Genomic DNA, 17,524 nt, shown 5'->3' with positions numbered 1-17,524 from the left:
CTTTTTATGCGCTTGCCAACCCTTGTTTTCTCTCATCTTAAGAGCAAGAGGGAATGCGTGGATGAAAAAGTAGAAATAGGGACGTTGAGCTCGAAAACGCTCATTCGTGATCGTCAATTTGAAGTGAACATCGTGAACGTACAATCCTGTGCTCATCATGACTGGAAGAGGAAAGGGAGGAAAAGGTCTGGGTAAAGGAGGAGCCAAGCGTCACCGAAAAGTGCTGCGGGATAACATCCAGGGCATTACCAAGCCCGCCATCCGCCGTTTGGCTCGGCGCGGAGGAGTGAAACGTATCTCCGGCCTCATCTACGAGGAAACCCGTGGCGTCCTGAAAGTATTTCTGGAGAATGTGATTCGTGATGCGGTCACTTACACTGAACACGCCAAGCGTAAGACCGTCACCGCTATGGATGTGGTGTATGCTCTGAAGCGTCAGGGCCGCACTCTGTACGGTTTTGGAGGTTAAATTTATCTCTATAAAACTTCCATGTGGAGTCTCAAATCAAACGGTCCTTTTCAGGACCGCAATACATTACTCAAGAGCTGTGTCTTTCGCAACATTAAAATGTTTTATTTGAGAGAAAAAATGTCTATGATGGCTTCGAATGGTGTGCGTATAACATTTTACTCGCATAACAAGCACTCACACTGCTGTATATTCAGTGCATTTACATGAGATGGCGTTTTGTGAGTGTGATTTTTTATCTTATACGTATGCGTTTGAAGCGTTCGCAAAAGCAACGATTGAAGCGTTGGTTAAAATGAATCATTTTTCTCTCTTGCATTTTTTTATCTAAATTTTCTTATAAAAATATTTTTTTTAGAGAAACCTCTCATCCTTTTGAAGCAATAATCGCCGCGTGGATCATACCGTTTTTTGCATCAACTCTAATCTGACTTATACATGCGCATCGTTCATGTATACTTGGGATAACTCATCAAAAGAAGGAAATCGGATGAAAAAAACTACACCGTTTACATAAAGTTTATGAATTTATTATAACAGCCAACAGCGTCAATGTTGCCTTTGAATCCGTAAATCACTCAATGCTTATTTCAAAACTATCAATCTATGGAGTAAATGGGGCGCTAGTTCATTGGCTCTCCTGTTATTGAAGTGATAGGCATATTACAGTGAATATTTCCTTCTCTCTATCTGCACCATTCACCAACACGTCCGGGGATCCACGTTTCTCGGCCCTATGCTGTTTAAAAATGTATAAATGACGTTATTTACGTTATACCAGATTGCGAAAAATTGTTTTATGCAGATGATATGAAAATGTTCCTACCAGTATCAGATCAAACCGATTGCTTAACTCTTCAAAACTGTTTAATTCGATTTAACTCATACCCACCAAATACTTTCTGCAAGAAATGCTATCAGGGTGCTATGAACATGAAGAAATTAACTCCACCTCCAAAATCTATGCTGTTAACTGAATGCTATATATTTTCTTGGGATACTGACTTCATTTGGTATACTGACTTAGCGATGCTCCGCTAGCGATGCTTACATTTTGGCTTGTACATTTGGTAATTGTTCCCCAGCTTCCGTTATCATTAAAATGTTTCCCAGTTACTATCCAGGACAAACACCCTGGGACCTCATAGATCGCATAATGAATTATTTGGGAAAAGTAACGCTCAGCCCTCTACATTACGCTAGCGTTACGAGTAACGTCTGTCTAGCGCAAACCCAAGCAGCATTTTTGAACGCCTGGTTTAATCGTCGTGGATAAGCAAATTGAGGTAAAAGTAAGGCTCAGCCCTCTACGTTACGCTAGCGTTACGCGTAACGCCTGTTTACCACAAACCCAAGCAACATTTTTGAACACCTGTTTTAATCGCCGTGGATGAGCAAATTAATAGATTATCATGTCTTAATATCGTTTTTTTTACATGATAATTAGAAAAGCAACAATTTTTGAACAAACATAAAAAAGAACAGTAATTGCAAAGATAGCACTCATTGATAATTCATGAGTATAAATAAATTATATTATTACTATTAGGCTATCATTTTTAACAGCAATCAGAGCTGTAACAACTTCACGTATTATAATTATAACAATCTTACACATAAAAAATGGTTACTTTTAAAAATGATTATTTATTTATTTTCGCATTGATAAAGCAGGATAATGAAATACATACAAATATTTACTACCTTCATTAACCTCAATTTAAAAAAGAGCCCTCGCACCTAAAGTAAAGTTTATTCACAATAGGCGGAAACATAGAATGAATAGGTGATAATTATATTTCATATAGTTTATTAATTTATTAATATTTTTAATATTTTATACTTTCTAATCATAGGAAATGTTACCAAAATTGAAAGCTTTTGGGGTGTTTATGAACTTTTCAAAAATACTGTTTGGGAATTTTAAAAGGCATGTAACGCTTCTTATATGTAACGTAGATCACTGAGCCTTACTTTTACCAATTATTTAGATGGCGTTACTACTGGTTGCAGGGACTTTGATCACCACTAGATGGCGTTATTGAATGTGGAGTTGCATATGCGTTAGGACATTTCAATACTTTGTATTTTATAGGCATTCCTACATTGCAAATCATTTTATTGTTTCAAACAACGAAACACTTTAAAATGCTTCACAAAATTGGGTAACTGGTGATTAACATGAAGGGTGAAGGGAAACATTAATAAGTATGGTTGTTTATTTGAACCTTCCTAATTTTTGGTCCAACTTTTTTAAAGCCATTGTCAACGTTTCCCGATATATTGAAAGCCAAACTTTTGTGAGAACCTAAGGCTACCTAAACGCACAACATTTTTCGACAATCGACCCTTTCAACATTTTCCCGTGGTTAACGATAAATCAGGTAAAAGTGTCCTTTACTGTTTTCAGAAAAAGGTCAACACGCAGGTATCACTGCTTGCATTTCTGTGGTAAAACCAACCCTCTTGAACAAGCTACCTGGAAAATCTTGTGCATCGCTTATGATATGCTGCATTTTGTAGAATTTGTAGTGAGAGGTTACAGAATTGAAAATATTAAGGGATGCTTTTTGTGCCAAAGGACGGCCCATTTTTTCATTTACATTTTGTACACAGTTTCAAGCACGGTTCTTGATATATCTGGATTTTTTTCCTTCTGGTTCTCCCATAACAGCATAAATCGAATAAAATGTCTTTGGCAAAGTAATTTGTCGCCCTGAAAAGGACGGTTTTGGGTTTGAGATGAAGGAAGCTTTGTCACACCGTTTAAGCCTTCTTTTCGGTCTTCTTGGGCAGCAGCACGGCCTGAATGTTGGGCAGCACACCACCCTGAGCGATGGTTACTCCGGACAGCAGCTTGTTCAACTCCTCGTCGTTGCGGATGGCCAGCTGCAGATGACGCGGGATGATGCGCGTCTTCTTGTTGTCACGGGCAGCGTTTCCGGCCAACTCAAGCACTTCAGCGGCCAAGTATTCCATGACGGCTGCCAGATACACGGGTGCTCCGGCACCGACGCGCTCGGCATAGTTACCCTTGCGCAGGAGACGATGAATACGGCCAACGGGGAACTGAAGACCGGCACGGTTGGAACGGGACTTTGCCTTTCCCTTTACCTTTCCTCCCTTTCCACGGCCAGACATGGTTAGATTTGATTGGGGTACGTTTGTAAGGGATCACGAACAACACGATGTTCTCTTCAAGAAGGGTCTTTTTATAATAGAACAATTTTGACCCGACCGATGATTATATAGCAGCTTATTCGTGCTGCCCGATACTCGTTTGGAATTTTTCGAGCTGCACGATACGTATTCTCTCTCGCAGTCCGTTATAAGCGATCGGAGAGCTCGGAATTTTTCTAGAACGCAATCACCCGTTGAATCATACACATCGTGTCCCAGTGTTGAGTGAATTTTTCCGTCGAAATGGCACCCAAAACCAGTGGAAAAGCTGCGAAGAAGTCTGGCAAGGCCCAGAAAAATATTTCCAAGTCCGACAAGAAAAAGAAGCGCAAGACCCGCAAGGAAAGCTACGCTATTTACATCTACAAAGTGTTGAAGCAAGTCCACCCGGATACTGGCATCTCTTCGAAGGCCATGAGCATCATGAACAGTTTCGTCAACGATATCTTCGAACGCATTGCTGCTGAGGCATCCCGCTTGGCGCACTACAACAAGCGTTCGACGATCACGTCCCGCGAAATCCAAACCGCTGTTCGTCTGCTGCTGCCTGGTGAGCTTGCCAAGCACGCCGTCTCCGAAGGAACGAAGGCTGTCACAAAGTACACCAGCTCGAAGTAAGCCACTGAAATGATTGGCTTCGTTCTCTCAAATCGGTCCTTTTCAGGACCACAAACCGCATTCAAACAAATAATTATCCTTCGTTTCATCTGCACCAGCGAATTAGCGCTTTAATTTCAGGGTGTCCGTCTTCGTCAACGTAATTGTTCAGTTTGTTGCGTTTGCCTGTACTAAATGGCATTAGTGCAGGTAAACGCAGCCATATCCTAAGTTTGTTTGCGAACTTTGTATTGGAAACAATGATGCTGTGATTGACATTAAAGTTCTGGGTTGTTCATTGTAAATATTAATGTTAAAAAGAACCTTAGCACGTTTACAAAAACATTAAAAAGAAGTCCGCACTGGTTGGAAGCGTTTTGCGAGGTGAAATTGTAAATGGAGTTTCGTGTATCATGAATTATGAATAGAAGTCGTTTCGCTCGTTGTATGACAATCATTTTTTTAATTAAATTTTCCTCGCGCATACGAGAATAATTTATCGACAAAGCAACCAATAGCAGCTTATGTGTCGTGAGTCAAATGTTGTAATAGATTTGCTCGATTTTAAACTTGCTAATAAGTATTGAAGGGTCGTCTTCTTGAGCATTTTAATTCACGTTTGTATAAGCATCAGTTAAGGTGTTTGAGTTGAACATTTGTTGTAAAATATATAGTCATACTATTCGTTCGTAGTTTGTTGTAAGCAGCGATGTTGGTATAATAGTCATAGGTTATATAGATGGTAATAAAGTATTGATCAATATAGTCAAAATCCTCAGATGCCCTATTAAAAAGCGAAACTTTGACAAGAAAAAGTTAAAATACCTCCCATAACATTGATTATTTAAAACAAATTTTCCCCCTTTTCACACTTTCCTCGTTATAACAAAACGACATACGTCAAGGCTTGCATTCGTATGTTCAATTTCATAATAGCAATCGAAAGAAAATTCTTGGAATGTTCAACAGTATTGGTGGTCCTGAAAAGGACCGTTTTGAGAAGGAAATGCCCCGTTTAGACAGGGACCGCTTCCGGATGCATGGACGATTTAGGCACGCTCTCCGCGGATGCGACGGGCCAGCTGGATGTCCTTGGGCATGATGGTGACGCGCTTGGCGTGGATGGCGCACAGATTCGTGTCTTCGAACAGACCAACCAGGTACGCCTCGCTAGCTTCCTGCAGCGCCATCACAGCTGAGCTCTGGAAGCGGAGATCAGTCTTGAAGTCCTGGGCGATCTCACGCACCAAGCGCTGGAAGGGCAGCTTGCGGATGAGCAGCTCGGTCGACTTCTGGTAGCGACGGATTTCTCGGAGGGCCACCGTTCCCGGACGGTAACGATGCGGCTTCTTCACTCCTCCGGTGGCCGGGGCACTTTTACGAGCAGCCTTGGTGGCCAGCTGCTTGCGAGGAGCCTTACCTCCAGTCGATTTACGAGCGGTTTGCTTGGTACGAGCCATTTCACTTCGGGAGCGTAGGTTTCGTTGAGCACGGAGCGAACTTGTTTATTTGACAAAAGTTGAACGTTAAATGAGGAAACTGCTCGAACAAGAGCTCTTTTTATGCGCTTGCCAACCCTTGTTTTCTCTCATCTTAAGAGCAAGAGGGAATGCGTGGATGAAAAAGTAGAAATAGGGACGTTGAGCTCGAAAACGCTCATTCGTGATCGTCAATTTGAAGTGAACATCGTGAACGTACAATCCTGTGCTCATCATGACTGGAAGAGGAAAGGGAGGAAAAGGTCTGGGTAAAGGAGGAGCCAAGCGTCACCGAAAAGTGCTGCGGGATAACATCCAGGGCATTACCAAGCCCGCCATCCGCCGTTTGGCTCGGCGCGGAGGAGTGAAACGTATCTCCGGTCTCATCTACGAGGAAACCCGTGGCGTCCTGAAAGTATTTCTGGAGAATGTGATTCGTGATGCGGTCACTTACACTGAACACGCCAAGCGTAAGACCGTCACCGCTATGGATGTGGTGTATGCTCTGAAGCGTCAGGGCCGCACTCTGTACGGTTTTGGAGGTTAAATTTATCTCTATAAAACTTCCATGTGGAGTCTCAAATCAAACGGTCCTTTTCAGGACCACAATACATTACTCAAGAGCTGTGTCTTTCGCAACATTAAAATGTTTTATTTGAGAGAAAAAATGTCTATGATGGCTTCGAATGGTGTGCGTATAACATTTTACTCGCATAACAAGCACTCACACTGCTGTATATTCAGTGCATTTACATGAAATGGCGTTTTGTAAATGTGCCTTTTAAACGTATGTGCATGCGTTTGAAGCGTACATAAAAGCGACGATTGAAGTGTTTGTTAAAATATTGAATTTTTATTTACTTATTAATTTATTAAGTTATTTTATAGTGTCGAATTAAAATTATTTTATTCTTCAGGGCAAGCCGCTCATCCTCTTGAAGCAATAATCGCCGCTACACATGCGCTTCGTTCATTGATACTTGTGATAATTATTCAAAAGAAGGATTGGGCGAAAAAAGCTACACCGTTTTCATGAGGTTTGTGAGTTTATTATAACAGCTAACGGTGCCAATGCTGCCTTTGACTCCGTAAATCACTCAACGCTAATTTCAAAACTATCAAGCTACGGAATAAATAGGGCGCTTGCTCATTGGCTCTCCTGTAATTTAAGTGTAAGACAAATTACAGTGAATATTTCATCCGGGGTTCCACAAGGCAGTATTCTAGGCCCTATTCTTTTTATCATTTTCATAAATGATGTTATTTACGTTATACCAGATTGCGAAAAATTGTTTTATCCAAATGATATGAAAATGTTCCTACCGGTATCAGATCAAACCGATTGTTTAACTCTTCAAAACTGTTTAATTCGATTTAACTCATACCCACCAAATACTTTCTGCAAGAAATGCTATCAGGGTGCTATGAACATGAAGAAATTAACTCCACCTCCAAAATCTATGCTGTTAACTGAATGCTATATATTTTCTTGGGATACTGACTTCATTTGGTATACTGACTTAGCGATGCTCCGCTAGCGATGCTTACATTTTGGTTTGAACATTTGGTAATTGTTCCCCAGCTTCCGTTATCATTAAAATGTTTCCCAGTTATTATCCAGGACAAACACCCTGGGAGCTCATAGATCGCATAATGAATTATTTTGGAAAAGTAACGCTCAGCCCTCTACGTTACGCTAGCGTTACAAGTAACGTCTGTCTAGCGCAAACCCATGTTTCCCAGATTATCCAGGACAAACACCCTGGGAGCTCATAGATCGCATAATGAATTATTTGGGAAAAGTAACGCTCAGCCCTCTACGTTACGCTAGCGTTACAAGTAACGTCTGTCTAGCGCAAACCCAAGCAGCATTTTTGAACGCCTGGTTTAATCGTCGTGGATAAGCAAATTGAGGTAAAAGTAAGGCTCAGCCCTCTACGTTACGCTAGCGTTACGCGTAACGCCTGTTTACCACAAACCCAAGTAACATGTTTGAACACCTGTTTTAATCGCCGTGGATGAGCAAATTAATAGATTATCATGTCTTAATATCGTTTTTTTACATGATAATTAGAAAAGCAACAATTTTTGAACAAACATAAAAAAGAACAGTAATTGCAAAGATAGCACTCATTGATAATTCATGAGTATAAATAAATTATATTATTACTATTAGGCTATCATTTTTAACAGCAATCAGAGCTGTAACAACTTCACGTATTATAATTATAACAATCTTACACATAAAAAATGGTTACTTTTAAAAATGATTATTTATTTATTTTCGCATTGATAAAGCAGGATAATGAAATACATACAAATATTTACTAGCTTCATTAACCTCAATTTAAAAAAGAGCCCTCGCACCTAAAGTAAAGTTTATTCACAATAGGCGGAAACATAGAATGAATAGGTGATAATTATATTTCATATAGTTTATTAATTTATTAATATTTTTAATATTTTATACTTTCTAATCATAGGAAATGTTACTAAAATTGAAAGCTTTTGGGGTGTTTATGAACTTTTCAAAAATACTGTTTGGGAATTTTAAAAGGCATGTAACGCTTCTTATATGTAACGTAGATCACTGAGCCTTACTTTTACCAATTATTTAGATGGCGTTACTACTGGTTGCAGGGACTTTGATCACCACTAGATGGCGTTATTGAATGTGGAGTTGCATATGCGTTAGGACATTTCAATACTTTGTATTTTATAGGCATTCCTACATTGCAAATCATTTTATTGTTTCAAACAACGAAACACTTTAAAATGCTTCACAAAATTGGGTAACTGGTGATTAACATGAAGGGTGAAGGGAAACATTAATAAGTATGGTTGTTTATTTGAACCTTCCTAATTTTTGGTCCAACTTTTTTAAAGCCATTGTCAACGTTTCCCGATATATTGAAAGCCAAACTTTTGTGAGAACCTAAGGCTACCTAAACGCACAACATTTTTCGACAATCGACCCTTTCAACATTTTCCCGTGGTTAACGATAAATCAGGTAAAAGTGTCCTTTACTGTTTTCAGAAAAAGGTCAACACGCAGGTATCACTGCTTGCATTTCTGTGGTAAAACCAACCCTCTTGAACAAGCTACCTGGAAAATCTTGTGCATCGCTTATGATATGCTGCATTTTGTAGAATTTGTAGTGAGAGGTTACAGAATTGAAAATATTAAGGGATGCTTTTTGTGCCAAAGGACGGCCCATTTTTTCATTTACATTTTGTACACAGTTTCAAGCACGGTTCTTGATATATCTGGATTTTTTTCCTTCTGGTTCTCCCATAACAGCATAAATCGAATAAAATGTCTTTGGCAAAGTAATTTGTCGCCCTGAAAAGGACGGTTTTGGGTTTGAGATGAAGGAAGCTTTGTCACACCGTTTAAGCCTTCTTTTCGGTCTTCTTGGGCAGCAGCACGGCCTGAATGTTGGGCAGCACACCACCCTGAGCGATGGTTACTCCGGACAGCAGCTTGTTCAACTCCTCGTCGTTGCGGATGGCCAGCTGCAGATGACGCGGGATGATGCGCGTCTTCTTGTTGTCACGGGCAGCGTTTCCGGCCAACTCAAGCACTTCAGCGGCCAAGTATTCCATGACGGCTGCCAGATACACGGGTGCTCCGGCACCGACGCGCTCGGCATAGTTACCCTTGCGCAGGAGACGATGAATACGGCCAACGGGGAACTGAAGACCGGCACGGTTGGAACGGGACTTTGCCTTTCCCTTTACCTTTCCTCCCTTTCCACGGCCAGACATGGTTAGATTTGATTGGGGTACGTTTGTAAGGGATCACGAACAACACGATGTTCTCTTTGAGAAGGGTCTTTTTATAATAGAACAATTTTGACCCGACCGATGATTATATAGCAGCTTATTCGTGCTGCCCGATACTCGTTTGGAATTTTTCGAGCTGCACGATACGTATTCTCTCTCGCAGTCCGTTATAAGCGATCGGAGAGCTCGGAATTTTTCTAGAACGCAATCACCCGTTGAATCATACACATCGTGTCCCAGTGTTGAGTGAATTTTTCCGTCGAAATGGCACCCAAAACCAGTGGAAAAGCTGCGAAGAAGTCTGGCAAGGCCCAGAAAAATATTTCCAAGTCCGACAAGAAAAAGAAGCGCAAGACCCGCAAGGAAAGCTACGCTATTTACATCTACAAAGTGTTGAAGCAAGTCCACCCGGATACTGGCATCTCTTCGAAGGCCATGAGCATCATGAACAGTTTCGTCAACGATATCTTCGAACGCATTGCTGCTGAGGCATCCCGCTTGGCGCACTACAACAAGCGTTCGACGATCACGTCCCGCGAAATCCAAACCGCTGTTCGTCTGCTGCTGCCTGGTGAGCTTGCCAAGCACGCCGTCTCCGAAGGAACGAAGGCTGTCACAAAGTACACCAGCTCGAAGTAAGCCACTGAAATGATTGGCTTCGTTCTCTCAAATCGGTCCTTTTCAGGACCACAAACCGCATTCAAACAAAGAATTATCCTTCGTTTCATCTGCACCAGCGAATTAGCGCTTTAATTTCAGGGTGTCCGTCTTCGTCAACGTTATTGTTCAGTTTGTTGCGTTTGCCTGCACTAAATGGCATTAGTGCAGGTAAACGCAGCCATATCCTAAGTTTGTTTGCGAACTATGTCATCCACATCATTGGAAACAATGATGCTGTGATTGACATTAAAGTTCTGCGTTGTTCATTGTAAATATTAATGTTAAATAGAACCTTAGCACGTTCAAAAAAAACATTAAAAAGAAGTCCGCACTGGTTGGAAGCGTTTTGCGAGGTGAAATTGTAAATGGAGTTTCGTGTATCATGAATTATGAATAGAAGTCATTTCGCTCGTTGTATGACAATCATTTTTTTAAATTAAATTTTCCTCGCGCATACGAGGATAATTTATCGACAAAGCAACCAATAGCAGCTTATGTGTCGTGAGTCAAATGTTGTAATAGATTTGTTCGATTTTAAACTTGCTAATAACTATTGAAGGGTCGTCTTCTTAAGCGTTTGAATTAAAGTGTGTATAAGCATCAGTTAAGCTGTTTGAGTTGAACATTTGTTGTAAAATATATAGTCATTCTATTCGTTCGTAGTTTGTTGTAAGCAGCGATGTTGGTATAATTCATAGGTAATATAGATGGTAATAAAGTATTGATCAATATAGTCAAAATCCTCAGATGCCCTATTAAAAAGTGAAACTTTGACAAGAAAAAGTTAAAATACCTCCCAAAACATTGATTATTTAAAACAAATTTTCCCCCTTTTCACACTTTCCTCGTTATAACAAAACGACATACGTCAAGGCTTGCATTCGTATGTACAATTTCATAATAGCAATCGAAAGAAAATTCTTGGAATGTTCAACAGTATTGGTGGTCCTGAAAAGGACCGTTTTGAGAAGGAAATGCCCCGTTTAGACAGGGACCGCTTCCGGATGCATGGACGATTTAGGCACGCTCTCCGCGGATGCGACGGGCCAGCTGGATGTCCTTGGGCATGATGGTGACGCGCTTGGCGTGGATGGCGCACAGATTCGTGTCTTCGAACAGACCAACCAGATACGCCTCGCTGGCTTCCTGCAGCGCCATGACGGCTGAGCTCTGGAAGCGGAGATCAGTCTTGAAGTCCTGGGCGATCTCACGCACCAAGCGCTGGAAGGGCAGCTTGCGGATGAGCAGCTCGGTCGACTTCTGGTAGCGACGGATTTCTCGGAGGGCCACCGTTCCCGGACGGTAACGATGCGGCTTCTTCACTCCTCCGGTGGCCGGGGCACTTTTACGAGCAGCCTTGGTGGCCAGCTGCTTGCGAGGAGCCTTACCTCCAGTCGATTTACGAGCGGTTTGCTTGGTACGAGCCATTTCACTTCGGGAGCGTAGGTTTCGTTGAGCACGGAGCGAACTTGTTTATTTGACAAAAGTTGAACGTTAAATGAGGAAACTGCTCGAACAAGAGCTCTTTTTATGCGCTTGCCAACCCTTGTTTTCTCTCATCTTAAGAGCAAGAGGGAATGCGTGGATGAAAAAGTATAAATAGGGACGTTGAGCTCGAAAACGCTCATTCGTGATCGTCAATTTGAAGTGAACATCGTGAACGTACAATCCTGTGCTCATCATGACTGGAAGAGGAAAGGGAGGAAAAGGTCTGGGTAAAGGAGGAGCCAAGCGTCACCGAAAAGTGCTGCGGGATAACATCCAGGGCATTACCAAGCCCGCCATCCGCCGTTTGGCTCGGCGCGGAGGAGTGAAACGTATCTCCGGCCTCATCTACGAGGAAACCCGTGGCGTCCTGAAAGTATTTCTGGAGAATGTGATTCGTGATGCGGTCACTTACACTGAACACGCCAAGCGTAAGACCGTCACCGCTATGGATGTGGTGTATGCTCTGAAGCGTCAGGGCCGCACTCTGTACGGTTTTGGAGGTTAAATTTATCTCTATAAAACTTCCATGTGGAGTCTCAAATCAAACGGTCCTTTTCAGGACCACAATACATTACTCAAGAGCTGTGTCTTTCGCAACATTAAAATGTTTTATTTGAGAGAAAAAATGTCTATGATGGCTTCGAATGGTGTGCGTATAACATTTTACTCGCATAACAAGCACTCACACTGCTGTATATTCAGTGCATTTACATGAGATGGCGTTTTGTGAGTGTGATTTTTTATCTTATACGTATGCGTTTGAAGCGTTCGCAAAAGCAACGATTGAAGCGTTGGTTAAAATGAATCATTTTTCTCTCTTGCATTTTTTTATCTAAATTTTCTTATAAAAATATTTTTTTTAGAGAAACCTCTCATCCTTTTGAAGCAATAATCGCCGCGTGGATCATACCGTTTTTTGCATCAGCTCTAATCTGACTAATACATGCGCATCGTTCATGTATACTTGGGATAACTCATCAAAAGAAGGAAATCGGATGAAAAAAACTACACCGTTTACATAAAGTTTATGAATTTATTATAACAGCCAACAGCGTCAATGTTGCCTTTGAATCCGTAAATCACTCAATGCTTATTTCAAAACTATCAAGCTATGGAGTAAATGGGGCGCTAGTTCATTGGCTCTCCTGTTATTGAAGTGATAGGCATATTACAGTGAATATTTCCTTCTCTCTATCTGCACCATTCACCAACACGTCCGGGGATCCACGTTTCTCGGCCCTATGCTATTTAAAAATGTATAAATGACGTTATTTACGTTATACCAGATTGCGAAAAATTGTTTTATGCAGATGATATGAAAATGTTCCTACCGGTATCAGATCAAACCGATTGTTTAACTCTTCAAAACTGTTTAATTCGATTTAACTCATACCCACCAAATACTTTCTGCAAGAAATGCTATCAGGGTGCTATGAACATGAAGAAATTAACTCCACCTCCAAAATCTATGCTGTTAACTGAATGCTATATATTTTCTTGGGATACTGACTTCATTTGGTATACTGACTTAGCGATGCTCCGCTAGCGATGCTTACATTTTGGTTTGAACATTTGGTAATTGTTCCCCAGCTTCCGTTATCATTAAAATGTTTCCCAGTTATTATCCAGGACAAACACCCTGGGAGCTCATAGATCGCATAATGAATTATTTTGGAAAAGTAACGCTCAGCCCTCTACGTTACGCTAGCGTTACAAGTAACGTCTGTCTAGCGCAAACCCAAGCAGCATTTTTGAACGCCTGTTTTAACCGCCGTGGATAAGCAAATTGAGGTAAAAATAAGGCTCAGCCCTCTACGTTACGCTAGCGTTACGCGTAACGCCTGTTTACCACAAACCCAAGCACCATTTTTGAACGCCTGTTTTAACCGCCGTTGATGAGCAAATTAATAGATTATCATGTCTTAATGTATATTTTTTTTACATGATAATTAGAAAAGCAACAATTTTTGAACAAACATAAAAAAGAACAGCAATTGCTTCTAAAGATAACACTCATTGATAATTCATGAGTATAAATAAATTTTATTATTACTATTAGGCTATCATTTTTAACAGCAATCAGAGTTGTAACAACTTCACGTATTATAATTATAACAATCTTACACATAAAAAATGGTTACTTATAAAATGATTATTTATTTATTTTCCCAACTATTGATAAAGTAGGATAATGAAATACATACAAATATTTACTACCTTCATTAACCTCAATTTAAAAAAGAGCCCTCGCACCTAAAGTAAAGTTTATTCACAATAGGCGGACACATAGATTGAATAGGTAATAATTATATTTCATATACATTATTAATTTATTAATATTTTTAATATTTTATACTTTATAATCATAGGAAATGTTGCTAAAATTGAAAGCTTTTGGGGTGTTTATGAACTTTTCAAAAATACTGCTTGGGAATTTTAAAAGGCATGTAGCGCTTCTCATATGAACGTAGATCACTGAGCCTTACTTTTACCAATTATTTAGATGGCGTTACTACTGGTTGCAGGGACTTTGATCACCACTAGACGGCGTTATTGAATGTGGAGTTGCATATGCGTTAGGGCATTTCAATACTTTGTATTTTCCCAACGGGACAAAAGTAGAAAGCTTGGAGCAAAATAATCGTTTGTCTCCCTCTATCCTCTATACCGCGCTTGTTTGCACTCATGCGCGAGCGCTCGAGTATATTCTCTCAGAACTGAGCATTCGCAGTTCAACCCGTGCAGTGAGAATGTATGTGTTAATGTGCAGCGAAATTTGTCTCTGTATCTCATTCCCCCACCTCCAAAAACCCACATTCACTCTCCGCGCACTCTTAAAATTTTGGCGCGCACGCTACGTACAACACAATACAAAAGGTCGTTTTAACCGCGCGCACTGATCAAATGGTTCGCGATGGTTCAATCGGTACGCCGACGCTCCATGTTAGAGATTTGGTGTGAAGAAAAAGTTTTTCTGACCAAATCGACAACACACACGCGACGACACACATCGTCACATCGACCGCCCCGTCGATGGAAGTGTGATGATCTAAAAATAGATCTGTGGGGCGAGTGAGAAGGGGGAGGGGCGAACAAGAACGTAGAACAAGAACGTAAGCGTGAGTCGTCGCGTGTGCGTGTGTGTGTACACTCAAGAACTCATTTTTTGCTCTTTCCTGGAACCCACATGTTTCTACATTCTTCTGATTTTAAGCAACAAAAGTAGAAGGGAAGTAGAAGGCTACTTCATTTCTACTTTCCTTGCTACTTTCGAGCGTGTTGACTCGCTTGGGTTATTGGCATTCCTACATTGCAAATCAATGTATTGTTTAAAACATAGACATACTTTAAAATGCAACACATATTTGGATATATGGTTATTTAAATGAAGTGTGAAACGATCGATTTTACAGTATGTTTGTTTATATGAATACTCCAAATTTTTGGTCAACCTATTTTAAAGCCATTTTCAAAGTTTCCCAATATATTGAAAACAATTTTTTTATGCGAACCTAAGCCTACCTAGCCGCACAACATTTTACGACAATCTTCCAGAAAGATGTACCGATACGTTCAACATTTTCCCGTGGTTAACGATAAATCAGGTAAAAATGTCCTTTACTGTTTTCAGAAAAAGGTGAACACGCAGGAATCACTGCTTGCATTTATAAGGTAAAACCAACCCTCTTGAACAAGCTACCTGGAAAATCTTATGCATCGCTTATGATATGCTGCATTTTGTAGAAGTAGTAATGAGAGGTTACAGAATCGACAACAGCAAATGATGTTTTTTGTGCCAAAAGAAGGCACTTTTTTTCATCTACATTTTGTACACAGTTTCAAGCACTGTTCAATGTAAGGAATTTGTATTCCTTCTGGTTCTCCCATAACAGCATAAATCGAATAAAATGTCTTTGGCAAAGTAATTTGTCGCCCTGAAAAGGACGGTTTTGGGTTTGAGATGAAGGAAGCTTTGTCACACCGTTTAAGCCTTCTTTTCGGTCTTCTTGGGCAGCAGCACGGCCTGAATGTTGGGCAGCACACCACCCTGAGCGATGGTTACTCCGGACAGCAGCTTGTTCAACTCCTCGTCGTTGCGGATGGCCAGCTGCAGATGACGCGGGATGATGCGCGTCTTCTTGTTGTCACGGGCAGCGTTTCCGGCCAACTCAAGCACTTCAGCAGCCAAGTATTCCATGACGGCTGCCAGATACACGGGTGCTCCGGCACCGACGCGCTCGGCATAGTTACCCTTGCGCAGGAGACGATGAATACGGCCAACGGGGAACTGAAGACCGGCACGGTTGGAACGGGACTTTGCCTTTCCCTTTACCTTTCCTCCCTTTCCACGGCCAGACATGGTTAGATTTGATTGGGGTACGTTTGTAAGGGATCACGAACAACACGATGTTCTCTTTGAGAAGGGTCTTTACGGAATGTTGTTGTTGTTGTTAGTATGGTTTAGAGAGGCTTTGGCTCCTGCGGAGTTCTTTCGCCTCTTTGTGTATATAATAGGACTATTGGATTGTTATAGTTGATGGAATAAATGTGATAGTTTTAGAAATTTTAGTAGATTTTCCTGTTTCTGTGGATGAGGTGAAAGTATTGAGTCTATGTTGGCGTCAAGATGGCAAGTATTACGAAGTTGTGTGTATCCGTGGCATTCTGTTAAGAGGTGGAATATTGTTATAGTGGTACCACAGAAAGGTCAGAGAGGAGGACTGGATCGTTCGATGAGATGGCTGTGGGTCAGTCTAGTGTGGCCTATTCTTACTCGAGTAAGGATCTTTTGGTCTCGATGTTTGATTACTGATGGCCATGGTGTAGTTGTTGATTTCACTAGCCGAAGGAAGTTGTTTTTGGTTTTAAACCATTTCTTTTCCCACGCCTCTCTTATTTTTCCATTTATATAGATAATTGCGTCTCTTTTAGGCAACGAGGTGTTATAGGTTGATGTTTTTCTTCGGCCTTTGTTGGCGAGGCGGTCGGCGATCTCGTTGCCTTTGATACCAGTGTGACCAGGTATCCAACAGATGGTGAGTTGTTGATCCTGGTTTATGTGTGGGCTAGTGACCTGGTAGAGCTTTTGGATGTTTGGGTCCTTACATGTTCCATGCTCTAGTGCCGAGAGGACACTCGCACTGTCGGTAAAGATGACGTTTTCCAGGTCAGAGCGCAGGGTATCTTCAACTGCCTGGATTAATGCCAACGTTTCTGCCGTAAAGATGGAAGAGTGATCCGGCAGTTTGGACGCTACTTTATCAATGGGTGAGCAAATCCCGAATCCTGCTGCTGCTTCATCGACTGATCCATCGGTGTAGATGTGATTGTGTTTTATGTATTTGTTGTTGATGTATTCTATGAAATGTTTTTGTGCTATTGTACTATTGCAGCCTGCTTTAAGGATGTTTTTAAAATGCCAGTCTATGTTAGGGGGTTCATGGTACCACGGCCGAGTGCCAAGATGTAATAGTGTTGTGATATCCGGGATATTGCAGTTTGTTATAGCGAAAAGTTCGGAGTTGGCTCTATTGAGGAATGATGGTGCTTGGATATTCGTTTCTTTAATTTTTGTTGCTGTTGCGGCTAATTTAGTTGTTATTATATGGCTAAGTGGAAGAAGTCCGCTCTCACTTAGCATAGAGACGATGGGGCTGGTTCGGAAGGCGCCTATGGCATATCTTAGAACGGCATGGTAGATGGGGCTTATTGCTTTTTCAAACTGTTCCTTTTTAATCAATACTATTTCTATACCGTACAGTAGTTTTGGAAGTAACCAGTGATTAATAATGAAGATAAGTGTGTCTTTTGAAGCTTTGTGGGTTCCTGTACTGAGCATTTTGAAAAGGTTGATTTTCTTGGTAGC

At 41.1% G+C, this 17,524-nt stretch overlaps 13 protein-coding genes across 18 annotated transcripts in view; 9 read left to right on the top strand and 4 right to left on the bottom strand.

Moving 5' to 3' along the window:
- LOC120949361 (histone H2B) overlaps positions 1 to 17,524 on the top strand; it is a 202,183-nt gene that overhangs the window by 134,364 nt on the left and 50,295 nt on the right. The gene's annotated exons all lie outside the window — the stretch shown is intronic.
- Positions 1 to 17,524, top strand: part of LOC125906890 (histone H2B) — a 189,090-nt gene that overhangs the window by 121,271 nt on the left and 50,295 nt on the right. The window lies entirely within an intron of this gene.
- LOC120949373 (histone H2B) overlaps positions 1 to 17,524 on the top strand; it is a 164,805-nt gene that overhangs the window by 96,986 nt on the left and 50,295 nt on the right. The gene's annotated exons all lie outside the window — the stretch shown is intronic.
- The window catches only part of LOC120949375 (histone H2B), a 99,171-nt gene that overhangs the window by 31,352 nt on the left and 50,295 nt on the right, over positions 1 to 17,524 (top strand). Inside the window, exon 3 of one of the 3 annotated variants that reach the window (XM_049607789.1) lies at positions 10,869 to 10,962. The exons of the other annotated variants lie outside the window; for them this stretch is intronic. The gene's annotated coding sequence lies outside the window, so the exon portion shown is untranslated. Of the gene's footprint in view, positions 1 to 10,868; positions 10,963 to 17,524 lie in introns of those variants that run through there. 3 annotated transcript variants of the gene reach the window in all.
- LOC125906911 (histone H4) lies at positions 2 to 520 on the top strand. Its single transcript, XM_049607838.1, has one exon. The coding sequence runs from the start codon at positions 158 to 160 to the stop codon at positions 467 to 469; it is 312 nt and encodes a 103-aa protein (XP_049463795.1). The 5' UTR covers positions 2 to 157; the 3' UTR covers positions 470 to 520.
- Positions 2,667 to 16,107, bottom strand: LOC125906895 (histone H2A). 2 transcript variants are annotated; one of them, XM_049607805.1, is made up of 2 exons: positions 15,359 to 16,107; positions 2,667 to 2,948 (listed from the first exon to the last, which is right to left on the bottom strand). In XM_049607805.1, the coding sequence occupies exon 1, from the start codon at positions 16,016 to 16,018 to the stop codon at positions 15,644 to 15,646; it is 375 nt and encodes a 124-aa protein (XP_049463762.1). In that variant the 5' UTR covers positions 16,019 to 16,107; the 3' UTR covers positions 2,667 to 2,948; positions 15,359 to 15,643. The 2 variants fall into 2 exon arrangements, with proteins under 2 accessions (XP_049463762.1, XP_049463761.1); XM_049607804.1 differs by lacking the exon at positions 2,667 to 2,948 and adding an exon at positions 8,549 to 8,830.
- Positions 3,034 to 3,694, bottom strand: LOC125906894 (histone H2A). The gene has a single exon (XM_049607802.1). It carries the CDS (start codon positions 3,608 to 3,610, stop codon positions 3,236 to 3,238), a length of 375 nt encoding a protein of 124 aa, XP_049463759.1. The 5' UTR covers positions 3,611 to 3,694; the 3' UTR covers positions 3,034 to 3,235.
- Positions 3,821 to 4,700, top strand: LOC120953907 (histone H2B). Its single transcript, XM_040374336.2, has one exon. The coding sequence runs from the start codon at positions 3,893 to 3,895 to the stop codon at positions 4,265 to 4,267; it is 375 nt and encodes a 124-aa protein (XP_040230270.1). The 5' UTR covers positions 3,821 to 3,892; the 3' UTR covers positions 4,268 to 4,700.
- On the bottom strand, positions 5,114 to 11,598 carry LOC125906868 (uncharacterized). The gene is made up of 5 exons (XM_049607637.1): positions 11,194 to 11,598; positions 9,124 to 9,474; positions 6,052 to 6,250; positions 5,945 to 5,963; positions 5,114 to 5,746 (listed from the first exon to the last, which is right to left on the bottom strand). Exons 1-5 carry the CDS (start codon positions 11,596 to 11,598, stop codon positions 5,296 to 5,298), a joined length of 1,425 nt encoding a protein of 474 aa, XP_049463594.1. The 3' UTR covers positions 5,114 to 5,295.
- LOC125906910 (histone H4) lies at positions 5,704 to 6,546 on the top strand. Its single transcript, XM_049607837.1, has one exon. It carries the CDS (start codon positions 5,960 to 5,962, stop codon positions 6,269 to 6,271), a length of 312 nt encoding a protein of 103 aa, XP_049463794.1. The 5' UTR covers positions 5,704 to 5,959; the 3' UTR covers positions 6,272 to 6,546.
- LOC120953910 (histone H2A) lies at positions 8,916 to 9,573 on the bottom strand. The gene has a single exon (XM_040374339.2). The coding sequence runs from the start codon at positions 9,490 to 9,492 to the stop codon at positions 9,118 to 9,120; it is 375 nt and encodes a 124-aa protein (XP_040230273.1). The 5' UTR covers positions 9,493 to 9,573; the 3' UTR covers positions 8,916 to 9,117.
- On the top strand, positions 9,708 to 10,778 carry LOC125906899 (histone H2B). Its single transcript, XM_049607815.1, has one exon. It carries the CDS (start codon positions 9,775 to 9,777, stop codon positions 10,147 to 10,149), a length of 375 nt encoding a protein of 124 aa, XP_049463772.1. The 5' UTR covers positions 9,708 to 9,774; the 3' UTR covers positions 10,150 to 10,778.
- LOC120953914 (histone H4) lies at positions 11,837 to 12,518 on the top strand. The gene has a single exon (XM_040374342.2). It carries the CDS (start codon positions 11,852 to 11,854, stop codon positions 12,161 to 12,163), a length of 312 nt encoding a protein of 103 aa, XP_040230276.1. The 5' UTR covers positions 11,837 to 11,851; the 3' UTR covers positions 12,164 to 12,518.

This window comes from Anopheles coluzzii, chromosome 2 (genome assembly GCF_943734685.1).
Source record: "Anopheles coluzzii chromosome 2, AcolN3, whole genome shotgun sequence".
Lineage (NCBI taxonomy): Eukaryota > Metazoa > Arthropoda > Insecta > Diptera > Culicidae > Anopheles > Anopheles coluzzii.
Note: the sequence above shows the minus strand (reverse complement) of the source record. Positions and strands in the feature narration are given on the sequence as shown.

What these genes read in the sequence shown, in the direction of transcription:
- LOC125906895 (XM_049607805.1), bottom strand. Translation starts at nt 16,018, where the DNA reads ATGTCTGGCCGTGGAAAGGGAGGAAAGGTAAAGGGAAAGGCAAAGTCC.
- LOC120953910 (XM_040374339.2), bottom strand. Translation starts at nt 9,492, where the DNA reads ATGTCTGGCCGTGGAAAGGGAGGAAAGGTAAAGGGAAAGGCAAAGTCC.
- LOC120953914 (XM_040374342.2), top strand. Translation starts at nt 11,852, where the DNA reads ATGACTGGAAGAGGAAAGGGAGGAAAAGGTCTGGGTAAAGGAGGAGCC.
- LOC125906868 (XM_049607637.1), bottom strand. Translation starts at nt 11,598, where the DNA reads ATGGCTCGTACCAAGCAAACCGCTCGTAAATCGACTGGAGGTAAGGCT. An exon ending in GTCGCATCCGCGGAGAGCGT is followed by an intron (nt 9,475 to 11,193) that starts GCCTAAATCGTC and finishes GGCCGTGGAAAG; the next exon opens with GGAGGAAAGGTAAAGGGAAA. An exon ending in CCAAGAAGACCGAAAAGAAG is followed by an intron (nt 6,251 to 9,123) that starts GCTTAAACGGTG and finishes AAAACCGTACAG; the next exon opens with AGTGCGGCCCTGACGCTTCA.
- LOC120953907 (XM_040374336.2), top strand. Translation starts at nt 3,893, where the DNA reads ATGGCACCCAAAACCAGTGGAAAAGCTGCGAAGAAGTCTGGCAAGGCC.
- LOC125906899 (XM_049607815.1), top strand. Translation starts at nt 9,775, where the DNA reads ATGGCACCCAAAACCAGTGGAAAAGCTGCGAAGAAGTCTGGCAAGGCC.
- LOC125906894 (XM_049607802.1), bottom strand. Translation starts at nt 3,610, where the DNA reads ATGTCTGGCCGTGGAAAGGGAGGAAAGGTAAAGGGAAAGGCAAAGTCC.
- LOC125906911 (XM_049607838.1), top strand. Translation starts at nt 158, where the DNA reads ATGACTGGAAGAGGAAAGGGAGGAAAAGGTCTGGGTAAAGGAGGAGCC.
- LOC125906910 (XM_049607837.1), top strand. Translation starts at nt 5,960, where the DNA reads ATGACTGGAAGAGGAAAGGGAGGAAAAGGTCTGGGTAAAGGAGGAGCC.